Source organism: Cryptotermes secundus, unplaced genomic scaffold, assembly GCF_002891405.2.
Source record: "Cryptotermes secundus unplaced genomic scaffold, Csec_1.0 scaffold26, whole genome shotgun sequence".
Taxonomy (NCBI): Eukaryota; Metazoa; Arthropoda; class Insecta; order Blattodea; family Kalotermitidae; genus Cryptotermes; species Cryptotermes secundus.
In genome coordinates this window covers 5612825-5636738 of record NW_019743656.1, presented here as the reverse complement: position 1 = coordinate 5636738, position 23914 = coordinate 5612825, and the positions used below count along the sequence as shown (strand labels likewise).

The 23914-nt window shown below is 38.8% G+C and overlaps 3 protein-coding genes across 12 annotated transcripts in view; 1 reads left to right on the top strand and 2 right to left on the bottom strand.

Annotated features, from left to right (window-relative positions):
- The window catches only part of LOC111874167 (matrix-remodeling-associated protein 5), a 21967-nt gene extending 20353 nt beyond the window's left edge, over positions 1 to 1614 (bottom strand). The window contains exon 1 of the mRNA XM_023869426.1: positions 1307 to 1614. The gene's annotated coding sequence lies outside the window, so the exon portion shown is untranslated. The remainder of the gene's footprint in view (positions 1 to 1306) is intronic.
- LOC111874168 (D-serine dehydratase) overlaps positions 1 to 7110 on the top strand; it is a 30522-nt gene extending 23412 nt beyond the window's left edge. For all 4 annotated transcript variants that reach the window (XM_023869429.2, XM_023869430.2, XM_033755355.1 and 1 more), the window contains 2 exons: positions 1621 to 1726; positions 6423 to 7110. In XM_023869429.2, the coding sequence (XP_023725197.1) occupies positions 1621 to 1726; positions 6423 to 6512 (196 nt within the window). In that variant the 3' untranslated portion in view covers positions 6513 to 7110. The remainder of the gene's footprint in view (positions 1 to 1620; positions 1727 to 6422) is intronic.
- Positions 7111 to 12456: 5346 nt separating this feature from the next.
- LOC111874182 (upstream stimulatory factor 2) overlaps positions 12457 to 23914 on the bottom strand; it is a 40224-nt gene continuing 28766 nt past the window's right edge. For 6 of the 7 annotated variants that reach the window (XM_023869464.2, XM_023869465.2, XM_023869467.2 and 3 more), the window contains exons 5-6: positions 17954 to 18097; positions 12457 to 15029 (exon numbers count right to left, since the gene is read on the bottom strand). In XM_023869464.2, coding sequence (XP_023725232.1) covers positions 14802 to 15029; positions 17954 to 18097 — 372 coding nt within the window. In that variant the 3' untranslated portion in view covers positions 12457 to 14801. The remainder of the gene's footprint in view (positions 15030 to 17953; positions 18098 to 23914) is intronic. The other variant, XM_023869466.2, reaches the window with a different exon arrangement.

Below are 23914 nucleotides of genomic sequence, written 5' to 3'. Positions count from 1 at the left end.
AGGGAAGTATTGTACAATATTCTAATAGAGTTTGGGATACCCATGAAACTAGTTAGGTTGATTAAAATGTGTTTAAACGAAACGTATAGTCAAGTCTGTGTAGGTAAACATTTGTCTGATAAATTTCTTATCCAGCATGGTCTAAAACAAGGAGATGCTTTACGCCACTCTTTTTCAACTTTGCCTTACAATATGCAATTAGGAAGGTCCAGGGAAACCAGGTGGGACTGAATTTAAATGGGACACATCACCTGTTGGTCTACGCCGATGATGTGAATCTACTGGGTGATAATGTAGATACCATAAAGAAAAACACACACACTTTAACTGACACAAGTAAAGAGGTTGGTCTAGAAGTAAACGCAGAGAAAACTTAGGTATATGTTGCTGTCTCATCAAAAAATGCAGGGCAAAATCATGATATAAAGATAGGAAACAGATGTTCTGAAAATGTGGCACAGTTCAGATATTTGGGAACAACGATAACAGATCGAAACCTGATTCAGGAGGAAATTAAGAGGCGACTGAAGTCGGATAATGCTTGCTACCATGCAGTCCAGAACCTTTTGTCTTGTCAGTTGTCCAAAAACATAAAAATTAGAATATACAAAACTATAATTTTGCCTGTGGTTCTGTATGGGTGTGAAACTTGGTCTCTGACATTAAGGGAGGAACATAGACTGAGGGTGTTTGAGAACAGGGTGTTGAGGAGAATATTTGGACCAAAGAGAGATGAAGTGACAGGAGGTTGGAGAAAACTACATAATGAGGAGCTTCAGAACTTGTACTCTTCTCCAAGTATAATTAGAATGATCAAGTCAAGGAGGATGAGGTGGGTAGGTCATGTAGCACGAATGGGGAGACGAGCAATGCGTATAGAATATTGATGGGAAAGCCAGAAGGAAGGAGACCACAGGGAAGACCAAGGCGTAGATGGGTGGACAATATCAGAATGGATCTTAGATAGGATGGGATGGTATGGATTGGATAGATCTGGCTCAGGATAGGGACCAGTGGAGGGCTCTTGTGAACACGGTGATGAACCTTCGGGTTCCATAAAATGCTGGGAAATTCTTGAGTAGCTGCAGAATTGGCGGCTCCTCCAGAAGGGCTCAGTTCCATGAGTAAGTAAGGAATGACAGTCTGTATGTTAAGATTAAATGCAGCCCTAAAAATTGCCAGTTGCCATTTTCACCTAGTTTATAAATCAAATTTAGTATGTGGCAAAAGGTAAGATGACCCTTGTGTTTCATTATCATGCCATGATGACACAGGAGAATGAAAATATAGCTTGACATATCTTTACCTCAACACTATATGGAGGCAAGTGGTGAACCTCACATCCCAGCAACTTCCTCCATGAGGAAAGGGCCCACAATGCCTAATGGACAGGAGGCTGCGCAGGCCCAGGGCTGGTCAGTATGCTGTGGAGACAAGAAAAATCTCTTGCCTTCACTGAGAATGAAACAATCACTCTAAAATTTCATTTGAGATTACGCAAATTCTAACAAACATACAAGAACAAGGAAAATAACAGGGTTTATCCAGAACTGATCTTCAAATTTCCCTAGTAGATGGTGGTATGTCTTTGCAAGTAAGACAACAAAATGTACATTGCAGGTTGGTTGATATGACTCAGGAACTGGGCAAGGTGGAAGCTGTTCATGGAAAACTGGACTACAGCCAATACCCCATTGGTAGCATCCTCTACATATACCCTTTTCATGTAAGTACAACTGTACTTGAAACATAAGAACATATTATATTTTATAACATCCAAAATAATATCAGAATCATGTTTACCATCTAATAGGATGTGTAGTTTGCTGGACAGGTATGAATGTTTCAGAAGAAACTGTTCTCCTCTTTCAGCATATGAGGCCCTGCTTGGCCATCCACACATCAGTGAAATCAATGTCACACTCATGTTCCACAAACGTGGGTTTTTTGTTCCCCAGTGCATAAGATGTTGCCAGTGACATGCAATGCAGCCTCACTACTGGTTGTTCAAAAGTGTTACATAATTTCAAAACAATCCCATATGATGTCATGTTGACAGTGTGCAGCTACAACCACTATGCATCGTGTCCGCTATATCCACTACTGAGATCACATCATAAACGAATGGTACTCAATCAGAGGCTGGCAACATCTGTCACATGACACTAACATTGAAAGAGTAGACTACAAAACAGAAACAAAGAAACTCCATGCCAACCAAAAAAAAAAAATGGCAAAAATGACCTTTAAGTGAAAGATGTTTAAAATATGTAAGTGCATCAGTACTTTCAAATTAACACATGCTCAAAACATCTTTTATTCATCGCACTAAAATGCAAATCAGACACATTAACAATACTGACTTGAGAACTGCTGAACAGGTTAATATATTCATGAATTTTACTAAAATGTGTGAATCATTTCCAGTCTTGACTGAAATGTGACAACAGACAATTCATATGAAGACCAGAACACCTTTCTGTACACATTTTGAGTTAATTCACTATACATATATGAACTGGAGAAACAACACAATCTAAATGTAAGATTTGAGGCTTTCTTCAACACAATCTAAAGTTTGTGACAAAGGTGTATTAATCAATGACTGCCTTTTGGATATTATAACTTGCCCAATTTCTATTTAAAATGACTTTTTAGAGACTGGACTCTGTCCCTATCCTACAGTAAAAAGACTGTTCTGTAGGACCCAGTCAATAGAGTTATTCCCTACCTCTGGACCTATGGCAGGCTTTTTACCTAGAATGGAGACAGCCCAATCTTTGAAAAACTGCTTTAAATAAAAATGATGGATAATGCGCAAAAGTCAATAACTGTAAATGGAGAAAGTTTTAAACAAAGCTGGAGAGAAAAAATCACACACATTTTGTGCCCCGTATACTTTTCCCATAACTTTGTCTTAGAGGTAACAAGGGAAAGCAAATATGCCAGAATTGGTACACTGCATGCATCTTTCCCAATTTGTTTCACAGCACATCAATTCAAAACTGTGCCAGGACCATGCAGACTTGCTTGCAAGGTTCTCGTTTTATGCTACCAGGATAGCCCCATCACATCTTCCCTTACCACTTCTCTTTACTTAAGTTGCTGCTCCAAAAAAGAAGAGTAATATATATTTTATCTAATTATAGTTTGCTGACACTTCTCAACTGTTAAGATTATACTGTTAACACAAAAATATTAAATAATAATGACATTATTTATTGTATCATCACATGTTTGGAATAGGCACTTCCATGGTAACGCGATAACAGCAAGCCGTTGGGTAACAACGGATGAGACAAAACTCACTGCCAGTGTATAAGGAGCGTTTCTGAAGCAACAGAGTGCCGAACACGCGAGATCAAACCTTAGCGAGGGCTGTCCTTTACTGAGTCCGAGAGCTACAGACAGCAAGAATACAGTTGGAACCTAGTCGCCATACAATACAGACAAGACAGTTGAGATCCAGCCACAGCCAAGGATAGTTGAGACGTCGCATTGAAGTATTAAGCCAGAAGTAAAGCGACACTACAAGTGATAATAATTGTACAGTGTGTAAGAGTGAATGTCCAATAAAGATTCGCTAAATCTGAGACCCACGTAAAGTTATTTGTCACGTGACAACTGGTATCAGAAGTGGGATCAGTTCGGATTGATCAGATCAAATTTAAAAGACTGGACTTGCACACATGACCGACAAGATCGAACTTGAAACACGAGAAATGGAGTTGCAACAGATGATGGAACTCCTGCTGGATATGCGAAGCTAGAAGCACACATGAGGCCAATATGAAAGCATGGCAAGAAGAGATGGCCACCATGAGAGACAAATGGGTGAACGACAACCGCGACAAGATGTTGGCCTGCCAAGAGATGGAGGAACGTCCAGAAGAAGAAGAGGAGCCGACCTCAGTGGACACGAAACCCGAGCGGACACAACAAGAAGACGCCAAAGTAATGCCAGTCAGAGAACCGAAGAAGAAAAGGCATAGGGACCGAAAACTGACCACGGAGCGCTGCCGCCAGAAACCAAAAAATTCGACATGGGAAGGTTGAAAACCCCAGAAGAAATTGGTCATCGCCCACAGAGGGCCAAACACGTCCCGCCATGCAGCAGTGACACGGTGCAGGGGACACATCATCAGGAACAACCAGACTAGGAACAACATTGCAAGACAAGGGCCCAGAGGGCAGAGACTCCAGGTAGAACCAGAGGGCAGCTTTGGAGTGAAGAACGAATACACAAGACAGCGGCTGCATCCTGGGAACGAGAGAACAGACAGCTGAACCCTCAGGAAGATCCAAGGGCTTGATATCGGGCAACAAACAGAGATTTTCAGCAGATCACAGGGCATCAAAAATTGGTCAGTGGAGGGGCCAACCGCCCCAAAATGGAAGAAAGGAAACAGCCTGTATGGGACGAACCGGTAACGTAGAAGTACCGACCTCCCGCGCAAGGGTGAATGAAGACTGAATGTTCAAGGAATGAATGTGAGACAATGGGACCAACAAATTCTGGACTACGGGAGTGCTCAGGACGAGCACCACTGAAGAGAGGGGCAGATGCGGTAGAATGAACAGAAGATGCCAGCAGAACAACAAGACCGAATGCAAACGTTGCCAAAATGAACACCTTAGGAAACGAAACCGAGGAAGTACCTTTAGGCTGTTCGGGGATGAACAACCTTCAGAAGGGAGCAATGTCATATGTTTGGAATAGGCACTTCCACCGTAATGCAATAACAGCTAGCCGCTGCATAGACCATGCTGAAACAACGCACGCGTTTCCCCAGAGATGAACAACAGAAGGCTGCTGGGTAACAACAGATGAGACGAAACTCGTTACCAGTGTATAAGGAGCATTCCCGAAGCAACGGATTGCCGAACACGTGAGATCAAACCTTGGCGAGGGCTGTCCTCTACTGAGTCCAAGAGCTACAGACAGCAAGAATACAGTTGGAACCTAGTCACCATACGATACAGACAGAAGACAGTTGAGATCCACCCACGGCCAAGGATAGTTGAGACGTCGCATTGAAGTATTAAGCCAGAAGTCAAGTGACTCTACAAGTGATAATAATTGTACGTTGTGTAAGAGTGAATGTCCAATAAAGATTCGCTAAATCTGAGACCTTTGTAAAGTTATTTGTCGCGTGACATATCCAACACGTGACAGTATTATGTGAAGTGACATAGTTAATGTGTTTATCATTAGTTCAACAAGAAAGAAAGCCAAATCAAATTCCTCTAACATTAAAGACCAATATCTGCCTACAGATCTGACAAACTCAAAGTGGAGGCTACGATGAGTACTGTCCCCTGGGAAGTGACATTATGCAGCATGATAAAACTTTACTGACATTTGGGAGGAATGTATTGCCTCTATCTTCATGGCTGATGAGGCAAGAAGTTTCTAAACATTCAACTCCTTTTTCTAACATGAAGATAGAAGCAGCATGTTCCTTAAAACATGAGTGCACTGGCAGACTATACAAAATTACATCCAAGAAAATAATACTCTAAACACAAAGCCCACCATCATGCAATTCTTAACCACTTCACTGCAGTTATATACTAACTTCATGTAGCTAAGCCCTTCTTGAGAAGCAGCTGGTTGTGCAGCTACTCAAGAATTTCCCACATTTTATGGAACCAGATGGTTCATTACCATGTTCACAAGAGCCCTTCACTGGTACCTATCCTGAGCCAGATTAATCATACAGGGTGCTGAGAATATCTGGACCAAAGAGGGATGAAGTGACAGGAGGTTGGAGAAGACTGCGTAATGATGAGCTTCATAACTTGTATTCTTCACCAAGTAGAAAGCTCAAGTAAAGGAGGATGAGATGAAAAGGGCATGTAGCACAAATGGGGGGAAGAGGAATGCATATAGGATATTGGTGGGAAACCCAGAAGGAAAGAGACTGCTAGCAAGACCACAACACAGGTGAGTGGATAACATTAAAATGGATCTTAGAAAGAAAGGTTGAGGAGGTATGGACTGAATTGATCTGGCTCAGGATACAGACTAGTGGAGGGGTCTTGTGAACATGGGAATGAACCTTTGGGTTCCATAAAATATTACAAAATTCTTGTTTAGCTGCGCGACTTGTGGTGTCTCAAGAAGGGCTCAGCTCCATGGAGTCAGTCATACAGTATAAAATACTGGTGGAGCTGCAACAGTTCAACCATGCAGGTCAACTGTAGAATTAGAATTGGGTTCCTGACTGGGGTTGTTATTTCTTTCTTCTCCACATCAACCAGACCAGCCAGTTCCAGAGGCACCCAGCGTATCTGATGACAGACAGACAACTTTACCATTACCTTTTAATAAAATACCAGAAAATATTCATGTAACAGTTTAGAAAAAAAAAAGTGAAGTTTTAACTTAATAATTTGTAATAATGCTGTTTTGTTGGCAGTCATGTGCAACTGCAGCGATGTATCCTGTGTATTACGTCCATCATAATAACTGCATCACAGAGAAGTGGTACCCAACCAGAGGATGGTAACATCTGTCAACTGCAACATGGTGCAGGCTATGGCTGGACAACAAAGCTAGATAGCTCCTAAAAAAAGTCAAGTGAAGTTGGACACAATTTATTAATATCACAGTCATTTAAACCTGCTTAGTTCTTAAGAAGTGCAGAAATCATAATTTTGCAGTATCAATATGCATGGTAACAATCACCAAACATGTATTCACAACAAATATTCCACTGGCTTCTCCCTCCTACTGTTATTGCACCTCCAGGACTCCACCACAAATCCGAAGATGTAACATTATGTACAAGGTTGGCAACAGTGCAGTCTTATTGCACCAGTGATAGTGCCCCAACACAAAACTAATACAGTAATTTTGAGGATAATATTTAATTAAGAAATTTCCTAACATGAACAATCTTAATGAGATCTCCTCCTTTCAATTTAATAACATCAGTTCCTTAATCGTGATTATTTTATTTCATACATCCATTGTTCTTAATATGTGCACACACAAAAACATACACATTTACTGGGGCAGGGTCCAAACCAGTGTCCTGGCTTCCAGATTATCACTGTGGTTCATTTATTTTTTATACTTTCATGTAATTGTATGTTATTATATTTGTGTGTGTGTATGTGTGTGTGCTTGTGTGAAGAAACAAACAACTTAGCTCAACCCCGATAATTGTTAACAGCAGCCCAACCCCCAATTTCCCTTACAGCCCAGGTCTTGCGAACTAGNGTCGCTTGCAGATTTCTTATACTTTTTCTTCTACCCTGAAGATGGGGGCGATACGTTCCTCCGAAACGTTGGTTAACACCACATATACACGGTGCCAAATCCCAGAAGACTGCTTTCTTCATAGAGTAAATTTCATGAATGAAAACTCAGAGCTTATGAGGGGTAGGTGTATGTCTTCAAATCTTCACCAAGTGGACATGAACTGTGGAAACAAACAAAAGCACCACACAATGAAGGCTCTGCGGACACAGAAGTGAATCTCCACGTACTAACTGAACAACAACAATAGACTGCAGTCAGAGGTTAGTTTCAGTGTTCCAGCTACATCCACTCTCAGGGTAAGAATCCCTAAGACCAGTTACAAGAGCAAATAGAAAAGATTCTACCCAACAAGTCTGAGAGCGAACTCTGGCTACATAGAAATTCAAATATGGCTGCTGAACTGCTAAATATAATGAAATCCCAATTCAGTGTTCTTGCATTTAGTGACTATGTTTTCTGGTTGCAGCCAAAACCCAATATACATATATAATTTATTACTTTTCCATATTTGATGAATTTTGATTTGCAAAATAACCCACATTTAGTGTAAGAAATCTGTTACCTTCCAGAACTTGTACTTCAATTCAGTAAAACTCTGATCAAAACACCAACAAATATTCACATTCTCTCTGCTGGGAACTGTTACTGCACAATCATAAAAGTTTTGAGTGTGATGTCTCACACTGATCATGCAACAAAACCACATCACCTGTAGCATCATGCTTCTTCTGATTTACAACACATCCTCTCAAGGCATTACTTCATGTGTCGATAATTGTTTTATAAATTAATATATTACAGATTACACAACTGAATTTATTTGTGTGGAAAAAACTTCTTTAACTACTTATGTAAACAAACTGTGTCATCATAATTGTAGCACAGTAACTCTTCTAAGCAGGTAAGTTTCTTGAAGTAAGCCTAATTTCCCATAGCCTCAATTTAATGAAAATCTTAATTTAGTGCAAGAAAACCCATTTACCCAAATATTCATTAAACAAAGCCTTCACTGTAGAAAGATTGGGTTATTCAGTGAAAATTAGGAATTCTGAATTAATGCAAATGCAGTTCCGTTTACTTGCCGACAATGTCATCAGCAGTAAAATTCTCAAATTGTTAGTCTTGAAAGAAACTGTTCAAAGTACAAGTGCAATATTTGGCTTGAAATATAACAAAAAAATAATCTTATTTTATTAACTGTTTGGACCCATTTCAAGTGTGCCCCTTTAGCAAAACAATTTTCCAAACCATCAGTCACTGGCCACAAGTGCAAAAGGACTCCACCAATGTGCACATATACAGCTGTCAAGTTATGTAACACGCAACAAAATCATTTTATTACCGGCATGCAGATAACCAAAGGAAATAATGTCTTCTGACACCAGATAAAATTAGGCATCTCATCACATTGTTTGAGAAATAATATTATCACTTCGTAGAAGTTATTACAATGGTGACCCAGCTAGTCAATCTACCATTTGCATATATTATAATAATATAATCATATGTATAACATTTCCATGGACTTGATAGGCTGATTGTAATCTCTAACTTGGTAAAGTGTGTGCAAGTCAATATCAAAATACCTAAAAGTTTAATTTAGACAAGCATTTCATGATGTTTACAGCAGCTGCAACAGTTTTCTGTATGGAAGACAATTCATGGCACAAGATTAACTGTAAATTACCAGACCTTTACAATTTTGTATATTTTGTATAGAACATATTTTTGCTAAGCATTCTTTCGAGAACTATTTGTAGCACTTCACACCCACATTATTGAATATGGCAACACGACACACTTCTGACATCAGAACAAATCAGTACATTCCTTAACCAAGTTTCAGTCTCCTGTAGAGCAAGCAGAATCTTTCAATTCATATTAACTGCAATGATGATCATTACAAGACACTATACAAAATAGACAAATAATATAATACATGAAAGCCATCAAAAGATTCAGAATTTTTTGCACTTTTTCTAAGGTGGCTACTGACGAGATAAGTGAGGGTCCCTATAACTGTGATTTGCAACATTTAGGTCATACCCAAAACTGTCTCATAATTCCCAGTTCATTAAAGAAAGACTTCCCATATTACAGCAAGAACTTTGCAGCTAAAATTCCTAACATACTGAAGAGGCTAGAAATTCCCAAGATTAGGATAAATGTATTTACATTATGATATATGACACAAACACTGTCCCAAGTGCAACAATTTATTGTAGTTCTTTTGTCTTGCCCTCTTCTACACTACATGTTTCGGCCGCAAACGGCCATCATCAGGTGTATACACTTACGTAGCTGTTACACTGCACTTAGTTTAAAATTTAAAACCACGAGTCTTCCCAATTGTTATTGTCATCGTTACTAACAGGTTTCGATTTATTAGAATCTACTTCGCTGATATCTGTCTGATTTGTGCATTATCTTTAGCACACATAGTAAAGATAAGCAGCGGCACGCACACAGGGATCCTACACAGAATAACAGTGCTGAAAACAAGAAGTAGCCGCTGCAGCGCTACAGACATAGGGCGAGTAATCCTGAGAATTTTAATTTTTAAAAGAATTTTTAAATCAGAACTGAAGATTTTAAAAGCGCCAGTTCATAATAATCAAAACTGACGAGTGTAGGTAACAAAGATAATGCACAATTCAGACAGATATCAGCAAAGTAGATTCTAATAAATCGAAACCTGTTAGTAACGACGAAAAGAACAATTGGGAAGACTCGTGGTTTTAAATTTTAAACTAAGTGCAGTGTAACAGCTACGTAAGTGTATACACCTGATGATGGCCATTTGCGGCCGAAACATGTAGCGTAAAAGATGGCAAGACAAAAGAACTACAATAAATTGTTGCACTTGGGATGGTGTTTGTGTCATATATCGTATAGGGTGCAACAGGATGCTTAAATATAATATTGTATTTACATTAATCTCAACATCAACCACTTCAGGCTTATATATGTCTTGTTTCTATCTACAGTGACTAAAACACTGGAGACAGCGAAATAAAATGAAACATGCTCGTTATCAGCTGGATGAACAGTTTCCTAAAGGTTAGACTGAACAACATGGACCCAAGGAGTAGAGTCAGCGTCAAAGTATCCAGACCTTAGTTAACCTTACATATTTCTGTTACACTAAATCACAAGCTCATGAATCAAAAATCTGGACCATCTTACTGAACACAGACACATGATAAGTGTGATGTACTGTAAAATGTGTTCATTTTAACTTAAGACATCAAACTGAAAAGTGTTTTGTGGAACAAGGAAAACAAACGGAACAATTATAAGTCATTTCCCTACATCTCCAGACATTTTGGGCACCCCACAGTTTATCTAAGTTCATTAAATTATCGTACCTCCTTGCAATATACAATCCAAACCAAATAAGTTTTACATTAAAGTCTCCAAAACTGAGTTCACACTTTGATACAGCATCAAGATCAGAATTAATTACAAGGGTTGGAACTTTAATAGTGGCAACACTGCTGTAGATACGCAATGCAATGGAACCAAATAATGTCACTTATACCACATTAGTTACGTACCTGCCTCACCTCAGAGCAAATGGACTCTCCCTTCCCAGATCATGCGCATGTGCAGTGACAAGAACAACAGAGCCTCGTGTTAGCTGGCGGTCAAATGTAGTGTTGTCACGATGTTTTTGAAACAGGAACAATGGAGTTGGATAAAGATTGATTGTGCCAGAGGCCGTACAGCACAACAGTGTCATAAGGTCTTCAAGAGGCTTGCGGGGAATCTGCATTGCCTTACAGAACAGTGGCAAGGTGGGTAAAAGCCTTCAACGAGGGACGCCAAAATATGGCAGACATGCGTCAGCCAGGTCATCCTAGTGTCAGTGAATGCTCCTTCCATGTTACTGGAGAGTGATCAACGCCATACAATTTGTGAGCTGGCCCGAGAGACAGGATTAGCACATAAACTGTGCTTCACATTCTGAAGGAACACCTGGGCATGAGAAAAACTGCATCACGATGGGTTCCGCATGATTTGCCGGAAATGCAGAAATGGCAAGCTGTGCCTGATTTGTTCAATCAATGGGGATGGGAAGTGCTGTACCATCCATCATACTCCCCAGACTTAAGCCCTTATGACTTCGACCTGTTTCCTAAGATGAAGGAACCACTTCATGGCATTTGCTTCAGAACTGTTCCAGAGATTCTTCAGGCAGCAGACTGTTCCATTTGAACTATCAACACAACAGGCACTGCTAAAGGTATCCTATGACTTCCATATCGCTGGCAACAGGTTGTACACAATGCTGGTGACTGCACTGAAAGACAGTAAAACTTTGAAACATGCATCTATTTTGTATCAGTTGTAAATAAATAGTTGCCACTATTAAAGTTCCAACCCTCGTATTTTCAGAAACATATACTTAACGCATTACAGATTGCTAGTCATTTTTAATTTGACATCACCGCTCTGGCAGTCCGTTCACATAGTAGTGATTATGACTAGTAAACCAAAGGAACTCCATGTCTCCCAACAAACCAGCTATGAACTCTTTCCAAACTGTATACAACATTCAGCATAGTGCATAAAACATTAAAATAGTCACTCCAAACTTACTTCTTTATAGCCCACAAATTTAAGTTCATTTCACATAACAAAAATTCATCACCATAACAGTACACATTACCTGGATAAAATATACACTGCATTACCTCCTCACATTAGCTGGCCTTCTGTTCCGAATTAGTGGTATTTAATACCATGGCCAATTTAGACAATAATATTACAGCACACTCCAGGAGTTTCTGCTGTGATTCAGAAACCAATTTTCTTCTAATCCAACCCAGGTACACCCTTTCTAAGATGGTTCACAGATTATCAATTGATCATACTGCATTCTGATGTGTTGACAATGACAGCAATGTGCCACAGAACTTTTCACATTCCTTAGTTTAAGATTTTCTCTCATTTGACATTCAATTTATGGCCGCACCATAGCTCAAGCGGTTAGCCACTGGCTTCCCACCGCGGCGTCCCAGGTTCAATCCCAGGTATGGTCAAGTGGGATTTGTAGTGGACAAAGTGGCACTGAGGCAGGTTTTCTCTGAGTACTTCAGTTTCCCCTGCCAATCTGCATTCCACCAAATTCTCCATCATCATAACCACCCGGGGCAGGCTACAATAGGCCAATCAGTGGCCACAGTGCCAAGTGGACCCAGTTGGACTCCCCCCCCCCCCCCCTAAGCGAATTAATTATTAACATTCAATTTCAATGATCCCATATCAGCAAACTCAGTGTTAAATTGCCTCCATTTTTTATTTCCCTCACTTCAATGTTCAAATCTGCTGCTCTCCTAAGAAACCTTCAATGGAGGTTTCACTGTAATAGAAGTGATCATTCTACACCAACTGCTATTGACTGCATGGCAAACAAACAACGAACTGTGATTAAATCAGATTAACAGAGTGAGCCATATCAGCCCTTGCATTGTGCAGGGCTACACTCTACAGTGAACCATCTAAATTTACCTTTTCAACAATCCTGCACTTTAAATTAAATTGCATCACCACTTGGCTTCATATAACAGAGTCCCAAGCACAGTGAACTGTGGATTGGTGCAGAGTATGGTCCTGTTGCGTCACAGAACAAAACATAATTGTTAGTGGCTGAATATACAAATTACCACATATAACAAGAAAGCAGTGACACAGACCCACACCAGAATTCCTTTACTAGCTTCTGTATCTCAAACACCGTCCACCTACCCCTTCAAAACAAGTCTTCTAATGCAAATTGAACAGAAATATTTGCAGACAGTTATACCTTTATATACTCTGGCAATAAAGGTTAATGTACAGAACTTCCACACAGGTCACACACAACTACCATAAACATTATGAAATGCAACTTTGTGTCTTGCACCTACACTACGGTGTTCTCCCTATACAACCAACTCAATGAAGAACAAACAAATATATAAACAGTATCAATTCTTCTCTCTCAATATTGTAATAATAAATATTAAAAACCATTTATATTTATATTTATATATATATATCTATATATATCGCAATCATTGCATAGTTTGTCAACAACCTAGTCTTGTTTACAACCCAACCCATACCAACATCATGTTGGCCAATTGTTCAGCAGATCACTTTGAAGGTTGGCAACAATGGGCACATCAGCATAATTTGTACACTTCTTACATCAAGTAATTTTAAATGTGTTAATGCTGAATCTACTGCTCCAGTAGTAATATAAATAAACAACAGAAATTAACACAAATGCATGTTTCCACAGGCAAGAACTAGTGGACTGAATTACGGCTATCAGCTGATACTGACAAAGTGATAAAACATACAAAGGGAAATATTTGATATTGCAATATGGATCCAGCACTGCTACATTGTGAGATTCCTTGGTAAAATAAAACTGCTCCTATTTCTTCAAAACCACTGAAGAATCAGAACTTTGTTCATTGCAGAAAATTTGGGGACATATTTCAGTTGGTTATTAAGTAGAGAGAAGTGTAACAATAATCACGACAGTTGCGCAAAACAAATAAAAAGCCATATATGACAGTTATGACTATTATTATTTAAAGAATTTAAAAGGTTGCAAATAAAAGCACCTCACTTAAAATTTATATCTGCTTCAATAATTTGCGATTACAATACATTTAACACACAGTGTCTTGCAAAAGTCGCGTCTTCCAAAGGATGCCCACAGGTGGCCTCTTTCATGCTGTTCACTAAATTCCATTGTGACTGTTCAATTTCAAATGCCTGGACCTCTCCACACACCAAAATTAACTCCGACCTCTTTTTTTGTTAATTTTAAATCCATAACTTACTTGGAAAGAAATATTAATGTAGTCCCATGGTAAAATCTCCTGCAGTGCACGACTTCTGACCCCTTCTGTTAAATGTTTACTATTAATTTAATTATGTACCAGAACAATTTAAAAAGCTCTGATTAATAATACAGATGGAACTTGATAATACATGTCCAATAATGACATGAACATTTCTATCTGTTGGCAATCCTACACCGAATATTACATTAGAAAGTTCTCAAGATCCCAGTCTCTTGCAAAATAAAAGTCAGCATAAAGGAAAATCACTCATGAGATTCATTTATGTTCAATTTAAATGGTCTCATGTTAATAATCTCAGTGTTTTAAGTTTACCCCATTTGGACTATCCTTGACTTCATGTTTAAATTGGACCCCGAAGAAACCTTCACTGAGGAATTCACTGTACAATTCCTTCATGCACAACCTCTTTGTATCAATGTCCTCCGTACATTCAAACAATAAGGCCAAGTGAAACATCATCCTATAGAACGCAAGTCTCGAACAATCCAAAGAATTCCCGGTATATTTCTCCTCACTGCACCAAGGCCACTGAGGACTGGAGGGTGCTCCACTGTTACCAACTTCTGCATTAAACAAGTGGTTACATGTTAATTCAATCACACCCTTGATTTCTTTCAAGAAAAGTCACACCATGAAATCCATCTGGTAACCTTGGAGATTTTGTACTAGGACACTGTCGGGTTGCTAAGATCAGGTGGGGGGATGATGCCATGCTGTGACAACTGTGCACGAAGAAGTGAGTTGTCCCTTTTCAACTCCTCGTTCTGCTGTCGAATCATCTCTATGTCCATTGTTAGTCGTTCGTTGTCTTTCAGACATTCAGCCAGGCGCTGATTCGATGAACGTAGTTCCACAATGTATTCACATGCCTTCGCAAGGATCCCACCCTTACTCTGAAACATAATGCATTCTGCTCACACCACTGTCACTTCATTGGTATTTCAATTTCTGACTGAGAAACTTGGTCTCTGACATTAAGGGAGGAACACAGAATGAGGGTGTTTAGAACAGGGTGTTCAGGAGAATATTTGGACCAAAGATAGATCAAGTGACAGGAGGTTGGAGAAAACTGCAAGATGAGGACCTTCATAACTTTTCTCCACGTATAATTACAAGATCAAGTCAAGGAGGATGAGATGGGAAGGGCATGCAGCATGAATGGCAAAGAAGAGGAATGCATATAGGATATTGGTGGGAAAGCCAGAAGGAAAGAGACCACTGGGCAGACCAAAGCACAGGTGGGTGGACAATGTTAAAATGGATTTTAGATAGACAGGATGGGATGGTATGGATTGGACTGATCTGGCTCAGGATAGGGACCAGTGGAGGGTTCTTGTGAACATGGTATTGAACCTTCGGATTCCATAAATGCTGGGAAGTTCTTGTGTAGCTGCACAGTTGGCAGCTTCTCAAGATGGGCTCAGCTCTATGAGTGAGGGTTGAAAATTACTTACTCACTTATATTTACAGTTTTATCCAGCTTGTATCTCACGAGGTAAACATTATATATTTTTTACACTTTTTCCAATTATGTATCCAAAAACTGGTTAAGGAATAAATGTGTTAGCTTTTATGGAAAATGAAAATATTAAATATCAAAATGTTTTTTGTGGATTATTTAATAACACTGTCAATATCTAACATTGCATAGAATTAAATGGTAGAACAACTAGTCATGGTGCAACTGAAGTACTATCCTGGCATTTGCTTGGAGGGACTAAGGAAGACCACAAATGATATCCAGTGTCCTGGCCAAAGAACGCTCATAAAAATTCTGCTATTTGTGGAATTTTAAGTTCCCTCATAATTCCTTCACTAGTTTTACGGTGTGAAAGGGTGCCTCTCAGACCTTTCAAAACACATTTCACCAGTATTAGTTTCCTCTAATCAGTTCCTACTGCCCAGGATTCACTACATCAGATAATGTTCATCTAGCAACTGTCTTATATATTTGTATTCTTGTATACCTAGAAACTAATGACAGTTTGATAAAATTTACAATTTTTAAATTTATTTCCTGCATATGATATATTACATCCCACATAATTAAAAAATAATGACTCGTACAGTGGAACCTCGCTTAATGAGCATAAGTCGTTCCAGAATCTTACTCGTAATGCGAAACTCTCTTTAAGCAAAATTTTTCCCATATAAATTAATGTAAAATACAATAATGCATTCCATGCCAAAAAAAAAATACTCAAAAAATTTTATGCATAACGTTTATTCAAAGAAAATTATATATACATTGTTAAGGAGCGTGAATCATCTTCATCTTTTCCTCTATGCGGAATGAACCAACCTGGAATGCGAATTCGATTTGCAGAAAAAAAATCGAAATAATTAGTTTATTATTTATGATACATATCTAATTCTTTTTTACTAGAAAGCTGTCTAGAGACATTTGTTTTTGCTGACGCTTCAAAATTTGGTGAAATTTTGACACAGCATTATCATTAAATAAATTTGTAGCACGCATAGCCACTACCTTATTAGGGTGATGCTTCTCAATGTACGATGCAACAGTTTCCCATGCTTTCAGCATTTCTCTTATTGCACCAGAAGATTGTTGCTTTGCTGTTACCTCCTCCTCCTCTGAGAAACTCTCCTCCACAACTTCCTGCTGTGAAACACAATGCAACTCCAAATGGTGCAAATTGTTGATGTAGACCAATTGTATGTGCGTGCTACATCATCCACGCTCACACCTCGTTCTTGCTTTTCAATTATTTTATGTTTCATTTCTACGGTTATTTCTAGTCTCTTATGGCTGTCTTTTTGCGGCTTTTTCTTCAAGGACATTTTTGCAAGGATTATTAAACTTTGCACAAAAAAAGATCACAAATAATATGTCTGAACACGAGTTTGGAAAAATGTGTGATCACAAGCGACACTAAGATGCTAGCGGAACGAGTGCTAAACACATACTGATGAAGCAAGCGCACAATCCGGGACTTCCCCTCTCGTCACTCGTTATGCGAAATTTCGCTCATTAAGCGAGTCATTTTTTTACAATTTGTTTTGTTCTTTATGTGAATTACTCATTTTGAGAGGTGCTCATTAAGCGAGGTTCCACTGTATTTTCAAAATATTATATTTCACTGGGTTACTAGAATAGTACAGATGCTAAACATTTGTATATACAATATGCATCATTTACTTCCTTTCTAAAAATGTTGCACAAACCATACAATGAGGTAAGATCTAAATAAGTTCAGTTGAGCTCAGCTGTGGCTGAGTCACACAGCAACTATATCTGCATTCTAGTATTATTACTATGGATCTACAGCCCTTTGTTGGGCCTTGGCCACTTTTTCAGTTTCTTGATCCTATACACAGTCGGTAGGACTCCTTGGATGGAGGATCAGCCCATCGCAAGGCCTCTTCCTACACACAGAACAACACAAAAACACAGACTAAACACACAACACAGACATCCGTGTCTGAAGTGGGATTCGAACCCATGATCCCACCCTTTGAGAGAGCAAAGACAGTTCATGTCTTACACCACATGGCCACTGTGATGTCTTGAGTGGGATTCAAGCCCAGAATCCCAGCTTTTGAGAGAGTCAAGACAGTTCATGTCTTAGACCACGCAGCCACTGTGATTGGCAGCATTATAGCTTAGGGAGTTCAAAATCTAGGCCTTGAATGGCACTATGTTCATATGGAGTATCATGAAAATAAATCACATGGTACCTACGACACTGATGTAAACTGAAAGCACAACCATATGCAAGCTCACTAACAGGGTTCCAAAGTAAGAACCCTGACACATGCCTAATAATGACATTTGTATTGTTCATTAAAACCTTACCCTTGCATCACCCACCTGGCCAGTTTTGGCACTTTCGGCTGTACAGTCAGGGATGATCTTGCTCAACTTTACAATCCAATTGTTAATCTTATCACGCCGTCTCCGCTCAACCTCATTGTGTGTGGCACGTCGCCTGTCATCCCTCTATTTAACCCACAACACACTGATTTAGATATGTACATATATATAAATGACATAGATATTGATAATTTATAACTGATAGTTTATATAAGATCCATAAGTGTTAGGCTAGTCGTCCATTGGAAGCGGAAACCTGCGAACTGGGATTCGGCCGAATCTGTGCGAATCTGTTCGTCCGAATTCGTGCGTTCACTGCGCGTCCTTTGGCTGCGTGTTCGGCCGATGCCATTCGCGTTCTGTCATGGCGCTGTCTGAAGATTTATGTGATCTGTACGCGTTTGATACTCCTTTACTGGCTAGGTGACGAGCACAGAATAGGAGAAAAGAGTGGATTAGTGGAATTTTACCAAAAAGACAAACGTTTGATGAATTTTCTCATATATGGAGTGATTCCCAAGAGGACGAGTCACAGTATTTTGGTTATTTTCGCATGAAGCAAGATACATTTGAATACACATTAAGCAAAGTATATCAGTTGAAGAAGTACAGTAACTTCCGAGAAACTATTTCACCTGAAGAACGCCTAGCTGTAACGTTAAGTTAAGGATTTGATAAGAGTTTGAGAAAACAAAATATTACATCGATGTTATATTATTCTTGCTTCTTAGTGATTACATACAAACCGTTGTTTCTACAAAGGATCAAAATTACTATGATACACAGCGGCACTGTTCTTGTCTGTTACAAATTCATTGCTGTGGGAACTATTATGGGAACTGCGTGTCGATTCAAGGGATAGAGGCGAAACATTTGACGTGGACATCACGCTGCTGTTTCGATCCTCCTGTTCCTGCAGTAAAACATCCATCAATTTCATGCGTAATCGCAGCTGTCTTTCTTCAGGCAAGCTCATCAGAAATTGATAGTCACTATCCTGCTTCATTTGAGAGCTCTTTTCGAAATAGCTCAACTTTTTAGATTCTATTTCGAAGAATTTGTCATCGTAATTAATTCTTTTCTTTCCTCTTTTTAGCGGACTTTTGAAATGCTCTTTTTGTGCCGGAGACGTATTTACAGGTGCATCATTCTCGATATCTGATTGAAAATCTGGAGTAGAAAATGCATCATTATATTCACTTTGTGTTGTAATATTATCAGTGCCTGTCTCAATACAGGCGTCCGCAATGTCAGGAACACTACTCGACAGATTTCTCGGTTGAACAGTATCAGTTCGTAGGTGGTGAACGCAGCTCTTCGTCCGAAAAATCCAAACCAATCTGGATATTTCGCAGTTCGCAAGTATACACGCGTTCACGGACGAACAGTGCTGCTACCAATGGACGCACTCTAACCTGATGCAAGCTGTTAGGATCGTTCGTCCGTTTCCGTGCGTGTTCGGACGAACTCCTCATCGCAACTTTCCGCAGCTTTCCGCTTCCAGTGGACGAGAGGCCTTATACAGGCACAACTGGACAAGTCAGTTGAAAACAGCCAAACACTACATGTCAACAACTCTTTAAAAAATGTATAAAACAATATACAACACAATGTACAATAGAATACCTTTCTGATCAATATCCCCTTGCTGTAGCTTACTAACCATGGATGACAACTCCCAGCAATTCAATATAAAGCCATATACATACTTAAACCACCAAAAAACAAGAAGTCAGCCATGTAAAACATAGTAAAAATAACAGTCCAAAGCCCATCTACATATTTCCATATCATATCGAAACTAACCCATACCAAACTACCGTCTATCACTGTTACTAAAAACACTCTTGTACAGAATGAAAGCAGTTATTTCATAAATAACTTTTTAATTAATTTTTAAAAACCTTAAAATTGGCTATTTTTTTAATTCAGAGGGTAAGTTGTTCTGTATTTTTATTCCCATGTTATACTTTTTTACAACGAGCAGTGTTGCATAATTGGATATACAGATCCTGTTTCCTTTTAGTGTTACACTTATGAATATCGAAATACTGAGTCATATAAATCTTACTCTTTTTTATAAAGCACAAGATCTCAAATATATATAATGAAGTTGCAGATAAAATCTTAAAATCACTGAATAACCATCTACAAAAACATCTTGTTTTTAACTNACATGTTTGTAATTTCTTGCAGGTTGTGAGTTTTAACTTGGTCAAACTATGAGCTGTCATTATTTCAGTACAGTACTTTCTTTAATGAATTCAGTTTTGTATAATTTTTAAATTTATATTTTTAATTTGTAAAAGTTTCTTTGTCTTCCATTTGCAATTTACATAAGACTGTCTTGGAAGCTCTTTGTATCCACTGTTGCAACCATCAGTCATCTCTCTTTTATCTCATCAGTTCTTTCCTCAACTGATAATCATCCATGTCCCTCAAATAACTGTGACACTCTGTCTCATGGACTCACTCCTTTTGAATACTAGAGCCGAACTATGTGTGCCTCTCATCAGATGCTACTTCTAGAATCAGATTGTCGCTAAATTTTAACATGACATGAGGTAAAGGTAAAGTTGTCCCTGTACTTAATTAATTAAGCACCATGCCTTGAAGAAGTGTGGGGGAGTTGAGGTATAACTCCAGTATTCTTGATCTCAGCACTAGATGGAGGTGAATGTTCAGCTTCATGCCCTCATTGCTTTAACCCCAGGGAAAGGGACCTTGCTACGCATTGTATAGGAGGCTGAGTGGACCTCAGAGATGGTCTGGATGTTACAGAGAGGAGAAAAATGTCTTGCCCCTTCCAGAAATTGAAGCCCAGTCGTCCAGCCCATAGCCCATCGCTATACTGACTGAGCTATATGAGCTCATGACATCACATTCAATTAATAAGATGAGAACTGGCACCAAATATACTGAGCTTTAGAGTGAGAAACCAAATTACACACTCATACAAGAAATGGATAAGATATAGTTTTGTATATTTTAACCTTTATGTATTTTGGTGGAAATGAAGAAGAGAGAGTAAAGAATTCTGAACTGAGTGGTAGCAAATATTCCCCAAATTTTGTCTGATCTGTAGTTTTCATTTGCTGCTGTTTTTCCCCTTGATGTTTTAACTTTATCACATTCTCTCCATCTTATTATGTGTATTGTTTTTGCATATCAATTAATTACATTTGTGACATGAACGGCCGTGGGGATTCGTTGTGCTGACCACGCGACTCCCTCTATCTGCTAAAGTTGGCACTGACTTCGCTGACAAGCAGCAGTCACTCAGTCAGAATAGTTTGCTTGTGGACTAAAACCATGGAGTTTTTTTTTTTTTTGTGACGTGATCAGACTTCTTTATTTCAGTTAATGTTTCAACCTGTCAGAACTTTCTATCCCTTAGACTTAACACAAAGTGTGTGTTCACAAGGTTATGGGGGAGGAAGAAATGCTGCGAATGAGAAAATCCAAAATCACCAGAATCTTCTGTTTTATTTTAGTACACAAAACAAAGCGGGTAAAAAGATCTTACATAAAGAATTGTTATGGAGAATAAAGGGGAATCACCATTCTTGCTAGAAATGTGTCATCAGTAACGTTATAATGGTTACTCTTTTCCAGCCACTCTGTTTTGCCATGGGTTAGGCAATAGAACTGTCTTTCTCTGTCTGTCATTGTAGAGTAAATGTATCCTGGCTTTCCCTTCCACTCACTAGACTGTAATGAAGTTTCCCATTGATGTTCATCTTATGTAGTGCTTATGTTTCAGCATAGTGACTGGCCAGGATTATCTGTGTCAAATCCTTTCTCCTTTGCTGAAGCAGCAGTTGTGGTGGTAGTTGATGGGGTGTCCAGCCTCGGATTGAAGGAGGGCCACCACTATCCACTCATCACAGATGAGGATGAATCTGTGATCTGGCAGTCTATGCATGATCGTATCTTGAGCCGTTACCCAGGCCAGAATGCCACGTTACTGAGGATGGATCTTGCAGAGGAGGTGGGGCATGCACATGTTTATTGACAACTTAATACTACTCTTTAAGTGTTTTACTATATACATACTGACCTCTCATTGGAGTATTGTATCCTTTGAAAAATGATGTGTTCTGATATGTGGTACCATGTAAATCTTGTGTGAACTGATGTTTCGGAGGAATGTATTGTCTCCATCTTCATGGTAGAAATGTCATTTCACACAAGATCTACACAGCACTACATCCAAGAAAACGGCATTCTTCGTAGTCACCACTGTGAAAACCTCAAATCTTACATCGTGGTCTTTAATCACATAAGTAGGTGTGAATTTCTGCAGATGTATCACTTTTCATGTTGTCTCCCTCATGCCTTATGGCATGGCAGAAAGCAGTATCCTTCCTAGAAGGGGATAACATGTTAAGCTTTTACATTACTGTGTTTGGAAGATCTGAGGTTCTCACAGCAGTGACTTTGGAGGTCTTCTGGGGCAGATCTGGTAGATTGTAACTGTTGTTTCAGGGGAAAATGCCACAGTCAAGTTTAGGGTAGAACTGTAAGCTGAGCATATAAGAGAATGATACCAATGTAGAGAGGGAGAACCGCTTCCCATTACATCTGCATTCAGTGTATCTGTTCCTTTTTAATTTGACTGTCTCCTTTTGGTGTACTTGCTGCCCCCTGGTTCTGGTCCTGTGTATCTGAACTGTCCCCCCCCTCATGCTTGGCTTACTTTTCTACCCTAAATGTGGAGACATGATGTTCCTGTGAAACATCAGAAACTACCAGATTCTACAGCATCACATCTCAGAAAATACTTATCTTCATGCTAGGTTTCTATCAACCAGAACTGATGAACCAAAATGCCATCACATCTATTATTTGGTTGTGATGTGGTGTCTTTCCATCTCCTTGCAGTCTAATGGGGTGCAGTTCATGCATCACCCACTCTGTAGACAAACTTTATGCTTCTGTCATTTGCGTGTCCCGCCTTTCAGTGTGGAAACTTTGGCTATGTTATTTTTATGATGCCTTCAGTTTTTCGGCTATATAGCCATAAGTTTTACACTACAAACATGTTTTTAGTTGTGAGTTGAAGGTCATGTGATACTGTTGCTAAAAATCTGCAATGCTGAATGTAATTTCTGAAAGTAGATTTGAGCTTGAGAGATTATTCATGAAGTTCTGAAATGGTGCTCTTGGTGAGAATAAAAGCAGTTTTATAATAAATAACTTCTTAATTTATTTTTAAAAACCTTAAATTGTTCTGTATTTTTTAGTTTGAAGGGTAAGTTGTTATGTATTTTTATTCCCATGTTAATTGTAATTTTTTGGCAAGAAACAGTGTTGCATAATTGAACATACAAATCATGTTTCCCTTCTATGTTATACTTATAAATATTGGAATATTGAGTCATATGGATCTTATTCTTTTTATATAACACAAGATCTCAAATATGTATAATGAAGTTACAGTTAAAATCTTAAAATCACCAAACAGACGTCTACAAGAGACCCTGTTATTGACTCCTTTAATAAGTCTTTGACCTTTTTTCTGTATTTAAATACTGCATCACTGCCCCTTACTCCCCTCCCCCAAATATAATACCATAGAGTAGATTCAAATTTTGTAAAATAAACATTTCTTAATACATGTGCATTAAGTAACAAAGATTTAATCAAATAAAGAGGTCTGTTTAATTTTGACAAAGGTATTGCATATGAGTGGCCCAGCTTAAGATTTCTGTGATACAGGGTCCGGCAAATCGACCTCCCGTATTTCAAAAGGCAGTTACAAACAAACAAACAAACAAACAAACAAAGATACAGAAAAAATACTTTATTTGTGAACAACAAATACGATACTATTTTACATTACTTGGTTTTAAAAATTATTTCCGGTAAATGGCGTCCTCCATTGTTCACACATTGACGAAGCCTTTCCCGGAAGTTGTCCATAGTTCTTCGTCTCATTTC